The sequence below is a fragment of the Onychomys torridus genome, chromosome 5 (assembly GCF_903995425.1).
Source record: "Onychomys torridus chromosome 5, mOncTor1.1, whole genome shotgun sequence".
Taxonomy (NCBI): Eukaryota; Metazoa; Chordata; class Mammalia; order Rodentia; family Cricetidae; genus Onychomys; species Onychomys torridus.
In genome coordinates, this window is record NC_050447.1 from 15,576,922 (window position 1) to 15,591,074 (window position 14,153).

The 14,153-nt window shown below is 47.0% G+C and overlaps 1 protein-coding gene across 3 annotated transcripts in view; it reads left to right on the top strand.

The window, feature by feature from the left end:
- Window positions 1-5,380: 5,380 nt before the first annotated feature.
- Tent4b (terminal nucleotidyltransferase 4B) overlaps window positions 5,381-14,153 on the top strand; it is a 62,148-nt gene continuing 53,375 nt past the window's right edge. For 2 of the 3 annotated variants that reach the window (XM_036187765.1, XM_036187767.1), the window contains exon 1: window positions 6,076-6,747. In XM_036187765.1, coding sequence (XP_036043658.1) covers window positions 6,134-6,747 — 614 coding nt within the window. In that variant the 5' untranslated portion in view covers window positions 6,076-6,133. Of the gene's footprint in view, window positions 5,541-6,075; window positions 6,748-14,153 lie in introns of those variants that run through there. The other variant, XM_036187766.1, reaches the window with a different exon arrangement.

Below are 14,153 nucleotides of genomic sequence, written 5' to 3' on the forward strand. Positions count from 1 at the left end.
CTCTTGCCTGGTATTTCCTTCACCCTCCCAGGTCAGGGTTTACAGGTGTGTATAGCGGCCTCCAGCTTTTTAAGATGAGTTCTGGGCATTTGAACTCCAGTCATCATGCCTGAACAGCAAGTACTCTTATCCAATAGCTGAGCCATCTCTCCAGCTCCGTTCTGAAGTTTTGGAAGTACCATATACATCCAACTTTGTATTTCCTTTTCCCTTCCCTCCCTACATCTCTTTGAGAGGGTCTCTTACTGCCCAGGCTGCTTTTGAACTTACTATGCAGCTGAGGATGGTCTTGAACATCTGGTTCTCCTGTGTGCTAGGGTTACAAGCATGTGCCACCATGCTTGCTTTATGTGGTGCTAAGCAATGACCTCATGCATGCTGGGCAAGCACTTTGTCACTGAGATCTAGCTCCAGCCCTTCATGTTGTTGTTGTTTAAAGTACTTGATTAGCAGTGTCAAATGCTTATATATATACACAGCTGGATTACTCTATAGGCCCTAAGAACTCTCCTTACTACTAGACCTGTGGTTTCAACCTGTAGGTCCTGACTTCTTTTAGGGGTCAAATGATCCTTTCACAGGGGTTGCCTAAGACCATTGGAAAACACAGATATTTACATTACAATTAACAACAGTAGGAAAAGTTACCTGGCTAGCTCAGTTGGTAGAGCATGAGACTATTAATCCCAGCATCATGGAAAGCCCTACATTATATGGTTTAGTTTTCAGTTTAGACAGGAGGTAGTGCCTTTAATCCCAGCACTTGGGAGGCAGAGGTAGGCAGATCTCTGTGAATTCGAGGCCAGCCTGGTCTACAGAGTGAGTTCCAGGACAGCCAGGATGACACAGAGAAACCCTGTCTCAAAAAACCAAAAACAAAACCAACTAACCAACCAACCAACCAACCAAACAAACAAACAAAAAACCAAATTAGCAAAATTACAGTCATGAAATAGCAATGAAAATCATTTTATGGTTGGGGATCACTACAACATGAGGAACTGTATAAAGAGTCGCAGGTTAGGAAGGTTGAGAACCACTGTACTAGACATAGAGTTGTTTATATCTAATTAGATTACAATACTAATTCTAAAGATTCTGGATCCAATTTAGAACTCATCTGTAATGTTGCATTAGTGTTACAAATTAGTTGAGATAATCAGCTTCCGAGAAGGAAAGATTGACTTTGGCCCATAGTTTCAGAGGGGTCAATTCATTGCTAGTTAGCCAAATGCTTGTGAACCTCTCATGAGGCAGTACATCATGCTGGGGACATGCAGCTGAACACATCCCTTGACTCACTGGTGACCAGGAAACAGAGTAAGACAGAGACAAATGGGCCAGAGCCCATTATGGTTTGAATGTGGGATATCCATCACAGGCTTATTATGGGTTTCAACATTTACGTGGTCCCCAGCTGGTGATGCTGTTTTGGCAGGTTATGGAACCTTTAGGTTTATGTCTCCTGGTTCTGGCCTGCTTGTTCTCTGCTTCCTGGCTCATCTGTGACATGACCACCTGCCTCAAGTTCTCAGTGACAAAGATGAGCGGACCCTGCCACCAAGCTTTTCTCGACATGATGTGCTGAGCCTTCTGAAATCAGGAACTAAATAAGTCCTTCCCTCCTCAACTCACATCCAATATCCCCTTTGAGAGCATGTCCCCAGGTATACAACTTCTTCTAAGAAGTCTGTACCTTTTAAGGGTTTCATCACTAATACTAGAGACCACTGTATATATTATGTTCCTCAGGGGCCATTTTTAGGACCAAAGTCTGTGTTGTGGTTCTCCAGAAAAACAGAATAGGATACACACACACACACACACACACACACACACACACACACACACACACACACTGTTGCATATAGGGAAATGATTCATATGATTAGAAAGACTGAAAAAACTTATGGTTTGCCATCTCCACCCTGGTGGTCCAGGAGAGCTAGCGGTACATCCCTGTGAACTGGAGGGCTGATGGCCTTAGCCCCTGCTGAGAGCAGGAGTCTGGTGTCCCAGCTGGAGCAATCAGGCAGAGAAAGCAAATTTCCTTTCCCTCAGATTTTTTTTTTTTAAGCTGAGGATTGAACCCAGGGCCTTGCGCTTGCTAGGCAAGCGCTATACCACTGAGCTAAATCCCCCAGATTTTAAAAAAAAAAATCTTTTCTTTCTATTCAGGTCTTATGAATGGATGGAGACTGGATGAGGGAGACTTGCCCACATTGGGAGGGCCATCTGCTTTACTTAGTCACTGATTCTAATGCTTATTCCATTGAGAGAAACACCCTGCCACACTCACAGAAATATTTGACATGTAAAATTAACCATCAGAAATATGTCCACACACTGAAGATCGCTGAGCAGCAGCAACGTAAGATTTGTTTCTTGAATAGTAGAAGGTGTTTTGACTATCTTCAGGCTTTCATGTTGCTTATTCAAAGAGCTATTGGAAAATATTTCTGTGCTTGGAATCCTCTTATTTATGAAAGAGAAAAATGACATGTGATGATTGTATATATTTTGTTCTAAAGGCAGCATTTATGTAAATGGGGGTAAGTCTCAGATTATTAATACCTGAAGCAAATGCTTCACAACTTAAACACAGAATATACTAATTAGTACATAGGTGTCACTCACAGTTCTATTAACCAGAGATGAGTAATTTAATCACATACTGTCATAGAACTAGTTCTAATGACGATTATTATCGACATTTGACAGTTTGTATGTGATTTCCCATTTTATTCGATAAGTCAGTAAAACATTTAAATTTGTGTGATTCTCATCTAGTTTTCATTTATTGACTTGATTTGGACTGTGTGGAACTTTAGTGCTTCAGTAAACCCTCCAAGTTAAGACAATCAGCTCAACACTCCCCCGACAGGAAAGAGCGCACTGAAAACAAACAGGATCCTGGAGCATGGAGAAAAATGCCCAGGTTTGTAATAGCTGTGTGTGTTTCCCTTTCCTTGTCAATATAAAGTAGGTGGTTTCAGTAATATAGCCTCTCAAGTATCTGGGATTAGTCTTGTGTTGCTATAGCTAGTAGTAGTGTAGGCTGGATGATTTCATGTGTTTGTAACATCTTTTACTCTGTGTGTGTGTGTGTGTGTGTGTGTGTGTGTGAGAGAGAGAGAGAGAGAGAGAGAGAGAGAGAGAGAGAGAGAGAGAGAGAGAGAGAGACATGCCACTGCACACAGGTGGAGATCAGAGATCAGCTCAGGGAGGTGGTTTCTTTCCTTCCACCATGGGAATCCAAGCAACTTCACTGAACCATCCTGCCAGCTCAACCTTGTTTTTTGAGACAGAGCTTGCCAAGTAGGCTAGGTTGGTTGAGCTGTGCTGCGCTGGGATTATCAGCATAAACCACTATGCCTGGTCTTTTTATGTGGGTGTTGGGGATCAAATTTAAATCTTCATGCTTACATGGGAAGCACTTTACCAAACAAGCCATCTCTGGGTTGGATGATATTTAAGGACTCTTCTAGAATATAATCTATGCCACACATTCAATATTAAATTGCCTTATTATGTTATACACAAAGCAGATTTCTGCCTCAGGGCCTTTGGACTTGCTACTCCATCTAATAAATCATTCCTGAGATGGTCATGGCCTAGTCTCTTACTTAAGTCCCTCCTCAAATATCACTACCTCAGAGCAGTCTTCCCTGATTAGCTCATCTAAAAATAGCATGCTCTCACTATCCCTTTAGTCTGCGCCCCCCCCCCCCCCAGCATTGACCAGTATCTGACTTTGTATGCCCCACATACTGGAATACAAGGTCTGTGAAGGCAAGGACTTTATCAGCGCTGTTCATTGCTGTATCCTCAGAACCTGGCATACAACTGCCCAAGGCATATTTGTTGAAGTAATTGAATGAATCACCATTTGAGTTTGAATATTTCCTTCGTTTTGCTTCCTCAAACCAGGCAGTAAATTCATGCAAAGCTGACAAATGTCCTGGTTGATTCACTTCTCTAAGGTCGTTTAACTTAGCTCTGCATGAAGGATAGACACACAGACATGACAGCCTGGAGAAGTGGCTAAGCTACAGGCAGGGGTGGGCAGGGCCAGGCAGGGGTGAGCAGCCAGCATTCCTCACTGCCTCATGAAATAAGTATGGCAGCTCAGCCACACTTGACTTTATAAAGTACATTTTATTTTTTATTTGATGTATACTGGTGTTTTGGCTACAAGTATGTCTGTGTAAAAGTGTTGGATCTTCTGAAACTGGACAATTGTGAGCTGCCCTGTGGGTGCTGGGAATTGTACCTGGGTCCTCTGGAAGAGCAGCCAGTGCTCATAAATGCTGAGCCATCTCTCCAGCCTGTATAGTGTACTTTTATGTATTATCTCATTTGGTTATTTTAGCAACACTGTAGTCGTTCTTTATGTTTTCTGAAAGAAGAAATCACTTAAACACAACAAATAGTAACTTTTGATAGGTACTATTGTAACTGAAAAAAATTAAAATATACAAAAATTTAAGATATCAGTGGCTGGTGGCATTTAAATTGTTATCAGACATTCGGGGAAATGTGCTGAATAGCTGAGTATACCCACTTGTATTTTGACCTGTACAGAGATTTGGGGAAGAATGAAAGCATGTTTAACAATGTCTTCACAGTGGGTGTTCATAGTAGGCTTCCCCCCCTCCCTCGTCGCTAGAGTCTTAATGTATTCCAAGTTGCTTCATAGCTGGACGATCTGGAATCAATGTCAGGGCTTCTTGTGTGCTAGGAAAAGCACTCTACCAACTGAGAGTTACAATTAGCCCAGCCAGTAGACATTGTATTCTTTTTTAGCGAGAAAAAACGTAGCTCAATGCTTCATTCTGTGACAAACAAGTTTTATCCTTTGCAAAATAAGTAAACAAAACCAACAACAACCACCCAAACTTTGCAGGACATTTGAGCTGGGCACAGGGCCAAAACCCGTGTCAGAGACTTGTTCTGGAATTTGCAGCAAGCTTGAAACGTGAGCACGCTTCAAGTGTTCCACTCGTCACTTGATGATTTAAAGTACTGAAAATTCCCCCTTTTCGGGGGTATTTTTCGCGCCCCGCGAAAGCTACACAAATGACCACTCTATGGAGAGCATCACTAACCGCTTCGGTAGAGTAGTCATTTTAGGCTTAAAAGGCTTTCGAGTTTTCTTAGTTACGAAAGTTAAGGGGCTTTGAGCCTGTAAGCGCATCATGGAGCGACCACGCTGCGTGGCCCTCGAGTCGGGCAGCGGTGCCAGGACGCGCGACACAGGGTGCCTCCGAGACCGCTCCGGAACCGAGGTGCGCGTGCAGCCGCGTGCAGGCCCGGCCCCTGAGCGGAAGCCCGCCCTTTCAGTGCGCGCGCGGCGCGCGGCCGGGAGCCCCGGGGCCGCGCCCGGACCGAGGGGCGGAGCGGGCCGGCCGGATCGAGGTGGGGCGGCGCAAACCAGTCACTTTCCGCGGAGTCGGCAGCCGCCTCGTGTCCCTCGGCGGTGCGGCAGAGGGACCGGAGCCGGGCGTCGTCGCGCGCGTCCGAGGTGCCCGGAGGCCCAGGTACGTGCGACCCTGACTAGGCCAGCGCGGGACGTTTGACCGGGCGGTTGCGGCCCCGCTGCCCGCAGCCTGCCGCGGCCTCTGTGACGCGCTGTGCGGCCTCGGGACGCCCGCGGTCGGCGGGCAGCGGGACAGGGCGGGGCGAGCGCGGCGGCGGGGCGGGGCGGAGCGGAGCGAGGGGCGGAGCCGGAGGAGGCCCCGCCCCGGGGCCGAGCAGCGCGGACGCTACGGAGCAGGCGCGTCCCGCTGCCGCCGCCGCCGCCGCCGCCGCCGCTGCCGCCGCTGCCGCCGCCGCCGCCGCCGCTCGCCCATCTCGGGAGCCGCCGCCGCCGCCGCCGCCGCCATTTGCACGGGAACCCCGGTGACAGGGGCTCGGCGGAGGGGCGGAGGGAGGGGGGAGGGCCTGCGAGCCCCGAGGGCGGGAGCGACGCCGCCGGCGCCGGCCAGGCTCCCTGCGCGACCGCGCCGCCCGTGGCGGAACCCGGGTGGCGGCGGCGGCGGCGGCCGAGGCCGGGCGTGCGCCTGAGGCGGCGGCGGCGGCGGCGGCCCTGCGGGCGGCCGGGAGGGGCGGGGGCAGCGGCCGCCGCCGTTTGATGGATCCGAGGATCGCCTGGTTCCAGCCAGAGCAGCTCGGACCGTCCAACAGTCTGTGGATGCAGATCTGGGAGACGACCCAAGGGCTGAGGAACCTCTACTTCAACCACCACTGTCACAGCAGCGGCGCGAGCAGCGCGAGCGGCGGCACGGCCAGCGGCGGGAGCGGCAGCGGCCCCGGTAGCCCCGGCGGCACGGCCCCGGCTCCGGCCGGCATGTTCCGCTCGGGTGAGCGCCCGCTGGGCGGCCTCGCCGTGCCCGCGGAGCAGCGGGACTTCCTGCCCCTGGAGACGACCAACAACAACAACAACCACCACCAGCCGGCGGCCTGGGCACGGCGGGCAGCGGCAGGCCCCTCGGCGTCGCCGGTCCCGTCGGCGCCCTCGTCCCCGCGTCCCACGGCCGCGCTCCCCACCTCCGAGCCCGCCGACCCGGCCTCGGGCAGCAGTAACAAGAGGAAGCGCGACAACAAGGCCAGCACCTACGGACTCAACTACAGCCTGCTGCAGCCCAGCGGAGGGCGCGCGGCCGGGGGCGGCCGGGCGGACGGTGGCGGGGGCGTGTACAGCGGGACCCCGTGGAAGCGGAGGAACTACAACCAGGGAGTCGTGGGGTAAGTGCTGGCGCTGCGGCCTGCGCCGCCGGGGAGGGTCGGCACACACACACGCGCAGCGGGGCACACGCCCACAGGGGGCTGGCGGGTGGGGAGCATCAGTGGCTCCTCGTTCCTTCATCCTCGGCGGAGCTGTCTTAGGAATTCCCTCTAGCTATCCACCTTCCTTCCCTCCTAACTGTCCATACCTCCCCATGCATTCTCACCGCTCTTCTGCCGCCTCCTCCCATGCCCTAGAGTGCAGCCTGCCCGCTGATCCCTTCCTGTCCTCCACATCTTGGTCCCCATCACCACACCCCAAGATGAAGCTCATTCCTTAGCGCTGGGCTGGTATTAACTTCCTGAGAACGTTCTTCTTGCCTTAGCGTCTTTGGATGGTCCTTTTCTTGCCAAGAATAGAAACATCCAGAATGCTCCTTCCCCTCCCCCAATCCCCGGCAAGAATCTTGTCAGCCCTGAAAGACACTGCCTGCTCTTGACCTTTTGGCCCACCTTTTATGTTTATATAAAAAGGAAAAAAAAATTATTCTGTCTGTGTTGCCTGGACTGTAGTGAACGAAAGCAGTGAGTGACAGCTACGTTCAGGTTGGCAGAGATGGTGAGCTCTTCTGAGCCCTGATAGAACTTTCCAGGAGTTCATGGTTGGCAGCTTCTCGCTGTGAGGTTGTCGCTGTGGCAGAGGCAGCAGTGGTTCTCATTTCGGGGTGACGGTGGTGCTAAGGGTGTGAATGTTGCACCACCAGTGACTTTGTGTTTAAAGTTCATCTCTTACAAAATGGAATCTTACCTGAGCCCTAGTGAATTATGTGCATAATCTGGGAATGTTTCCAGCCTGGTTTCCCTTTGGGAAGAGCCCCTGTGTTGGCTGGATTAGGTTACTGAGTCTCTTTTCTTTCTTTCTTTCTTTTCTTTTTTTTTTTTTTTTTTAATTATTTTGATAAAATGAAGCTTTTGGACTGTGTTATGATATGTGTGAGAAGTATGGTGTGTGGTTTGTGTAGCTCTAGCATGGAAAACCAGTCTGGAAATTGCTTCTCATTTTCAGGTACTGATCTGTAGTGAGGCCTCAGGAAATGAATTAGTAATCCCGTGTGAACCTTTCTTAGCTCACTCATTCAGGTCTGCCCTGGTTGGCAAAGAGAGAGAGTTGTGTGAAGGTCTGGTAAGATGAGCTGGTGGGCTCCATCTGTGGGGTGGGCTGGTGTCTGCTCTGTACACTACTGTTACAACTCCCACCTTTTATGGAAAAGTGCAGTCACGTGGCTCAGGATGGTGCTGGGGAACGCCTCACAGCTGCCCTCATTTTCCAGAGGAGATCCTCCATGGCTCAGTCATTTCTGCCCGATTCAAGGGCGCTCTCCATGGTCACCACCTTTTGTTAAAGATTTGTGGTTCCATCCTGTCCGCCTTTGCAAGGCTGATATAAACTTGTGGTTTTGTGACAACAGATTGCTGCTGAGGGGCTCTAGTAGTTTGGTCTTCAGGAATGAGCTCTGGTTAGGTAATCTGTCAGCTAATAGCTGGTAGGTCTCTAATTGCATTTTACTGAAGTCTTGTTTGTTCCTAGAAAAGATACTATAAATCCAAAGTGCTGTCTGCTTCTGACAGATGAGAAGTTGTTCTCCTTTACTGTTTAAAGTAAATCCTGAAAAGGTTCACATACAGAAGCTTTGGATATTTGTATTGCCCTCAGAAGGATCAGGGAGGAATGTTCATTTCCCTGAGGGATTACTGCTTAAAAACTGATTGTAAACTTGTTAAGCGGCTTATCACTCCATCAGACTTTCTATTCTTTCCCGCTCCCAGAAGAAGACACCAGCAGTTAGTAGTTAATTTTTCCATTCTGAGACTTCCTAGTGTTGAGAGAGGTATATCAAACAGTTCTAAGAAGGCTTACTAAGAGACTCTGGGTTCCGAATGATTTTTGTTTTGATTTATGTGGCCTTATTTTTTAGCTGTTAAGGGAGTTTTGCTATTTTTTTATTACTTAAAACATTACATTTACTTATTTTGTATGTGTGTGCCTGCATGTATGCATGTGTGCACATACATGCCAAGGTAAGGGAGTGGAAGTCATAGGACAACATATTGGGAGCTGGTGTTCTTCTGGGTCTTGGGGATTGAAGTCTGTTCATCTTGACTGATGGCAAGCAACTTTAACCTCCTGAGCCATCTTGCCAGCCTCGTTTTTGCTTTTAAATACAGGTATTTAAACAGTTGGACTTCTGAGTGGACTTATCAGTATTGTGCTATTCATCAAGTGACAGACCTTTCCCTGGGGAGGCACAGCATACTTGTCTACTCACCCCAGATACTTACAACAGATCAAAGTATGGGTATTACCAAGGTCCAACTTGGTGAACTATGAGTTTTATTGGGGTGACTTAAAGGAATGTGGGTGAAAGGTTATTTACAGAAGTAGAAATGACTCAAAGACAGCTGTGTCACCAAAGCCCACCCCAGTATGGAGACAGCTCACAAAGCTGAGAACCTGGAGCCCACTGCACAGCCTGCAGGCAGGTTAACAGGTTGGACAGTGTCCTTCCCAGGTGCCTCAGTTGGTCTAAATCTTTTCCAGGAGGCTGGTCTGTCTCACAGTCATCTGAGAGTCTTCTTTGCAGCTGGGTTCTGCTCCCCTGAGAGGGACCCTCAGCTTTTATTGCTTACTCTGGCCGGGAGGGGCCTAGTGAATCTGGTCAGTTTCGGGGACTTCTGAGATGTTTACCTTCCTGCTATAGGAGCTTCCTATAGGATGGAGTTCTTCAGTCAGAGGAAGCTCTGAACACTATTCTGACATTAAATTTAGTGTTATTCTTACCATTTTTTCTGTGTTCTTGGGATTTAACTGTGCTGGGAGATGAGCACATTATGGTTCCTGGACTCTAGTTGACCCTCCAGCTGCGGACTTGGGACACACAGCACGTGGACAGGGCATTAGAACTCTGAGACTGACTGTCCCCTGCTCTCCTTTACGTCTTGTATTTCTTGTGGCGGTGATTGACTAGACTCCCTGAGTGCCCCTAAGACTTAAAGAGTTTGAACCCTGACTCCTCAAATTGCCTAATTCGTGAATCTTGGTTCTTCCTTAACATGCTTCATGTTAAGGACTAGCTTATGTTTAACCCTTCCCTTATGAATGAATTCCCTTCTACTCAGTGGATAGAAACATTTCATGTAGAGTACTATACTAGGGCTGGGGGTGTAGCCCAGTGGTAGAACACTTGTATGGACCTTAGGTTCGATCCTTAGTAATGCCACAAAAGAAAAAAGAGAGAGGAGAAAACAAATGAGTACTTGGGTCTTACCCTAAAGTCTTCTTTTCAAAAGGAAACTACTCCGGATGTACTGCTCCAGCCTTTGTCCCCTGAAGCCACAAATCCAAGCCCAGAGGGTATTTACATTTGCTCTGTTATTTATTTATTTTGGAGGTGCCAGAGATTCACCCCTGAGCCTTGTGTGTGTGTGATACAAAAACCTATTATCAATGAGCTATATCCCCAGAGCTTTTTCCCTTTCCTTTTTACTGTTTGAGACAGGGTCTCAACCAAATTACCCAGGCTGGCCTTGAATACACTCTGTAGCCCAGGCAGGTTTTAATCCTAATATTTTTCCTGCCTCAGTCTCCCGAGTATCGAGGATAATACCTAAGCCACCAGGCCTGGCTTCCTTTTATTTATTTATTTATTTATTTATTATTATTATTATTATTATTATTATTATTATTTTTTAATTGGTTTTTCGAGACAGGGTTTCTCTGTGTAGCTTTGCACCTTTCCTGGAACTCACTTGGTAGCCCAGGCTGGCCTTGAACTCACAGAGATCCACCTGCCTCTGCCTCCTGAGTGCTGGGATTAAAGGCTTGCGCCGCCACCACCGCCGCCCGGCTTCCTTTTATTTTTTATTTTTATTTTTATGTATTTACTTTTCCAATTGTTTCCACGTACCTGGTCCCACCGCTGTACTGCAGGATGCTGCCCATCAGCACTTTCTTGCCCATGGAAATGAGCCAGAAGCCCTTTTCTTTGTTTTGTTTTTATCTTGTTTGTATTTCTGAGACAGGGTTTCTCTAGCTCTGGCTGTCCCGGAACTTGCTTTGTAGACCAGGCTGGCCTCAAACTCAGAGATCATCCTGCCTCTGCCTTCCAAGGTATGTGCCACCAGGCGGGGCCAGAAGCTCTTTTCTTAGAGATTTAAGGGTGCTTGTGGTAAAGAAGGAAGGATGATAAAGAGCCAGAGCCCTTGCTCCTGACCTGGTGTTCAGAAACTTCTGTGGAAGTTGCCTGATACTTTCCTACCTTCATGACGATGAGGCTGTGTGGCTGTCCTGGGAAGTCTCTGGTTTGTCAAGGCTTCAGTGACTTTCTCAGTCATGTTTTGGGGACTATGCATTAACAAAAGAGATATCAAGGAGACTTCAGGGGAAAAGACTTTACTTCTGTCTGTTTGGATAGTTCTGGGAGTTAGACCTGGGTTCTCATCATGAGCTAGGGAGTTATCACTCTATCACCAAGCTGCACTCCGGCACCCTAAAAACCAAGTCTAAGGAATCAGCTTTTGAGCTAAGGAGGTAAGAATGTGAGTGGGAGGAGCAGATTAAGGAAGATCCTGGCTCAGTGCTGGGCTTGATAACTACCCAGCTTTGAGTGTTAGGTGCTAAGGGCTGTGTTCTTTACCCAGGCCACAGCATTCTTCCCACAGCACCATCATCTAGTTCACTATGTACCAGTGCTGATGGCTTCTCTTTAGTGTTGGTCTTGTGGCTTGTTCTTCAATATTGTCATGGGATTGGTGTTCCTGCTGGGCGTCTGATCAATCAGACAGATGAACACAGGTTGAGTAGGAAAGAATTTAGAAGTCTTGCTGGATGGTGGTGGCGGCGGCGGCACACAGCAGGTGGGTCTCTGAGTTTGAGGCCAGCCTGGTCTACAAAGTGAGTTCCAGGACAGGTAGGGCTGTTACATAGAGAAACCTTGTCTTGAAAAACCAATTTAAAAAAAAAAAAAGATGATGATGACATATTGTGGATTCTATGCTACCTGTAATTCACAGTTGAGAATTGCTGAGAGTTTGATATATTAATTCCTAAGTTACTGTCATGGCATGACTTTGTCTCCTGAGGAAGGGTCTGACTGGTGAGTGCTGTTGCTTTTAGCGTCATTGGCACGGGTAGTCTTTGAAAACTCCTTTTGGATCTTTAGCTGTTAAAAAGCAAAGGGAAACAGCTAGAGCCTTCTAGAGTCTACCTTGTGCTTCCACGGGTAGTTTAGGACAGAAGAGGAAAGAGAGGCAGAAAAAGGGTAGTAGACCAGTAAGGGAGACGTCTGGATCCTAGTCTGCTGGGGCCCTATCTCAGTTTCTTTTGTGAAACAGCTACCTGTCATAGTATAGGAGCTCAGAAGGCTCTGGGAAGCAACGTTACGAGTTCCTTTGGTGACATTGGACTGGGCAGGTGGCCATCTTCCTTGATGAGTTCTTTCTCAGACAAACTGGAAATTGTAAAACTGGGGTAGACATGAGGGCAATGAATAGGTAGGTATTCTTATACCTTCTGAAGCTGAGAAAACTCACGGCACTTCCTCTGTGGGAACTAGAAAAGCCGGCTGTTGTGTGCTTTCACACAGCTTTCTCTTCTGCTCTCTTGACTGGTAGATTAGCATTTAGTGGCGGAAACTATTTCAGGATCACACCCACAACACTACAGACTACTAATCACATACACATAGGTGTGGCGTGTTCTTGCTAGGGTGATCGGGCCATGGAAGACACTGTTTTTGAAGACTGTTGGTTCACTTATTAGCAGCTGGTTGTGCTCTTTTTTTCTATAGAGCTGACTGGACAGCTCAAAGCCTCCTGAGGAGTAGAGAGGACATTAGAATGTTCTTTTAACTTTAGAGTATTTGCTAAGGACTTAGCTGCTCTGGAACATTAAAATGGCTTCACATTTATTACACTAAAAGATTACATGTAATGATTTTCTTATAAGTGATTATGTATTTAAGTTGAAGATGGCTTTAAGCTAGGCTTTTCATTAATTTGCATTCACCTTTAAATTCTGATAAATTGATGTTACAAAGACTTATATATACCAGAACTTTGGGCCACATAGGAAATTGAGTTGAAGATTTTAAGAAAAAGTTGAACATGGAGCTACTTAGTGTTTACTGCTCAGAGATTACATTAGTATTTATTAATAAAACGCAGGAATTCTAGTTCAAATCCCTCCTAAAATAGTGGTTTGTAATTAGTGCAGAAATATTTGCTTTCCTATTAGTTTATTAAGTAGAAGTGTTCAAGAAAATAGGAACCATTATTACCATGTTTCAAAAACTTTAACAAAACTTTTCTACTTGTTACCATAATTAACCTCTTTTTATATATATATATAGTTGCTTGCCTTACGTGCCAGTAGTACCTCTGTTACGTGGTAGTATTCCATTGTATGGATGCATCCGCTGAAGGATATTCCAGAAAAGTGGTTTCCAGTTTTTGACTGTTACAAATAAAGCTGCTATAAACATTTGTGTATTTTTTATGTGAACATAAGGCTTCATTTTGGGGGAATAAATGCCCAATGCCATATGGTAAGTACATGATTAGTTTAAAGAGCTGCTAACTACTTTTTATACTTTCTTTGTGTGTGTGTACATGTGGTATGTGCACGTGCATTCGGAGGTCAGAGGTTAACACTGTATATCTTCATTTTGTTCTCTACCTTATTTTTGAGACAGGATCTCTCTGAATCTGGAATTCTCTATTTTGGTTAGACTGATTGAACATTAAGCCCCCAGGATCCATCTGTGCCTGCTGACATTGTGATTACAGATAGCCACTGCCATCTACCTTTTATTTAGGTGCTAAACTCAGGTCCTTATACTTGCATAGCAATCACATTACCCACTAAGACATCTCCCTAGATTCCCTCTACTTTGTACACTTGATTTTAGTCAAGAGGATACTAAGCCATTTTCTAAAGCAGCTGCATCATGCCAAGTTCCTGTGTGAGGGGTCCGGATTCCTGCATCTCTCCAGCACTTGCTATGGCCACTGTAGTACGGTTCTTATAATAGGTGATATCAGACAGCTTATTGTGCTGTGGTCATCCTAGACTTGGAGGAATAACTCTGCCTAGTGAGCCATTTCCCCACCTTCCATCTCAGTTTTCCTTATCTGGGATTGCAGCTTGCTGTAGAACCTTTGCCTTACATGCACAAAGCCCTTTGTTCCATCCTGGCATTGAAAAGAGCCTCAATTCCTAAGACTTACTCAGATTTTGCTCTTAGTTGTATCATTTAAAGTTTATTTTATTTTATGTGTGTGTGTGGGGTGTCTGAAATACTGGTCTCCCTCCTCTCAGTGGGGTCTTACTAAGTCTGTCTGCCAGATTAACTGGTCTTGTGGGGGCGGTG